This window comes from Anneissia japonica, unplaced genomic scaffold (genome assembly GCF_011630105.1).
Source record: "Anneissia japonica isolate Jap-2015-1 unplaced genomic scaffold, ASM1163010v1 scaffold1764_len714935_cov166, whole genome shotgun sequence".
NCBI lineage: Eukaryota > Metazoa > Echinodermata > Crinoidea > Comatulida > Comatulidae > Anneissia > Anneissia japonica.
The window spans coordinates 552,679-555,130 of record NW_022757468.1 but is presented as its reverse complement, the minus strand read 5'-3'; the positions used below and the strand labels follow the sequence as shown (position 1 = coordinate 555,130).

Below are 2,452 nucleotides of genomic sequence, written 5' to 3'. Positions count from 1 at the left end.
TATATATATATATATATATATATATATGTAAACAGTAGTTTCAAAAATAAAATCTCCAATAAAACATTTCAAAAGAAAGTGCACTTTGGTATGTGATTGTACCCATGGAAAACCACATTGCCCTATAATTATTTAATTAGTTAATGACTTTGTCAAATGCTTTTTGACTTTTCCAAATTGTAAACATCTATTCTAGGCAGGAGTGGTGTCAGGATTTCGCAACAAAGGGTGGGGGATGTTCCGGACGGGGGTTCGATACCCCCGTTCGTGCCAATGAGTCCATGAAGTTAACAATCAAATGTTAAACTTGATTTGTAGTTTATTGCCTTTGATTATGAATACTAATATGGTGGTACAATGTAGACTGTTTTATTACGGTACGGTACATCTTCCACAGAAATGATGAATTTTTGTTGTTAACATAAGTGTATTGTGTGGACGGTAAACTGACGTCAAAAGTGAACTGTATTTATAACAGCAAATGCTCATTGTATTGCGTCTTAATAATAATAATGATACTAATAATAATAATAATAATAATAATAATAATAATAATAATAATAATAATAATAATAATAATAATAATAATAATAATAGATGGATTTATATAGCGCAAATAAATCGGGACTAGATGTTGCACTTTTCAATAACTCTCTCCTCTCCTGAGGGTCTTAAGTCACATTGATATTCTTGTTCAATGATTAAGTTATATGGTTATGATTACCAATATGGTAATAATGCGCCTAAAATAAATACATAATACAATTCAGCACTTCATAGAGTGCATACCCCTGCTCTGTGCTTAAAGACATACCGGGTGTTTATGAGCGAGCCGGGCGAATCCATTATTTTATGTTATGCCCAAGGGTAAGTTTTTAAGGAAATTATTCGAATTTCCATGACCTTGATTTTCACCTTTGACATTTTCATCCCAAAATTAAATCAACTCTTCCTTAGACCAATAATCTACCACTTCACTAATTATCCATTAATTAGTTAATCCTGCAAACGAACAGATAGACAGAGAGACAAACAGCGGTGAATACAACATACCCTCCTCGGCGGAGGAGCAAAATAGATAACATAGGCCTATATAGTAATAGACATAGATATAAATAAATTTTAAGAAACAAATTATTAATAAATATTCGTTGAATCAATGAAAATTTTAACATATTGTTTATTAAGTTGTTTTTGACTTTTTTTTACTTCGCTCACATTGAATACTCGATCACTCATAAATACGGTCCTAGGCCACAGATCAGGGTCCACACTTGGTATGTTAGCCCCTAAACAGAGTAGGTCTCAACTTAGCAATTCTTTAAGTCGCAGTACTGCCAGGTAGGCTTCTTCTTTGTCGTAAAACACCATGGTCTTTCTCTACCGTCTGGGTTTCTGCAGTAGTTGTGATCCCCAAGTCCCTTGTCATTTACATTGGTTTGTGTGAAAAGTTGGTGGCTGTGGGGCCAATTTGAGCTCCAACGTTGACAGGTTACACCGCTGACGGTATAATCTAAGGTTCCTCGATAGTTGAAGCCGTTGTTCGTAATACAAGTGTCTGGAAAATTTAAGAAAATGTATTTCGTAATACTTACTCGAAGTTACAGTACATACTTGGCCTACAGACATAATGCAACAAGGAATATGGTATAGGCCACTGTTTTTTTAAAGTAAAACATAACAAAAACGATTGAAGCAATCGTGATGCTTACTTTATCCCTTGTAACTCACAAAAAATTGTTAATATTGCTGTACAATAATCTCATAACCACACGTACAGAGGAAATATGGACTGCCAAATTAGAACACTCTTGGCCTTTCGCTAAGCAAATGTCAACATTGGCTAAATAGTCCAGGTAATCTGTCGATATACCCAATGCAACTTGCAAATTATATTTTGGAAATACAATAGATCAATAACCATTAATTGTAAGTATATCACTGATTTTAGTATTGTCAGCAGGCTCGTGAAAAGGATTCTTTAAATAAAGAGATGAGGGTGTGGTTCCCATGAGATCCCTTGCTCCAGGGGGAATTTTGATCTGCTGGTGCATAAAGTCTAGGTTCATGTTAGTCTAGGTTCATGGTTTTTTTTTCTCTTGTCCGTTTCCTTCCGTTGTTGTCAAGCGCCTCGAGGTTGGTCCAACGGGAGGCGCTATACAAATCGCAAATTATTATTTTTATTAAATAACTTGTTCTGTTGGTGGGGATATAAATTTGAGACATAGCCCTTGTACTCTAGTTACATAGAAAAAAATTAGGTCTGAAAATATTGCAAAATATATTTGGAAGAATTGATGCAATGGATGAGTACAAAAATGTACACTATTGAAGAGAATGATCATTAATATCAGGCAATTTAAGGCTTAAATTACAAAATAAAGGAAAAGAGTGAGAAAGTGGATGACAGCCAGATATAATCCTGATAATCTTTTTTGCATTATTTTGAGTT

General features: G+C 34.2%; 1 protein-coding gene across 3 annotated transcripts in view; it reads right to left on the bottom strand.

Annotated features, from left to right (window-relative positions):
- Positions 1-301: 301 nt before the first annotated feature.
- LOC117124757 (zinc metalloproteinase nas-7-like) overlaps positions 302-2,452 on the bottom strand; it is a 13,698-nt gene continuing 11,547 nt past the window's right edge. For all 3 annotated transcript variants that reach the window (XM_033271075.1, XM_033271078.1, XM_033271077.1), the window contains one exon: positions 302-1,558. In XM_033271075.1, the coding sequence (XP_033126966.1) occupies positions 1,311-1,558 (248 nt within the window). In that variant the 3' untranslated portion in view covers positions 302-1,310. The remainder of the gene's footprint in view (positions 1,559-2,452) is intronic.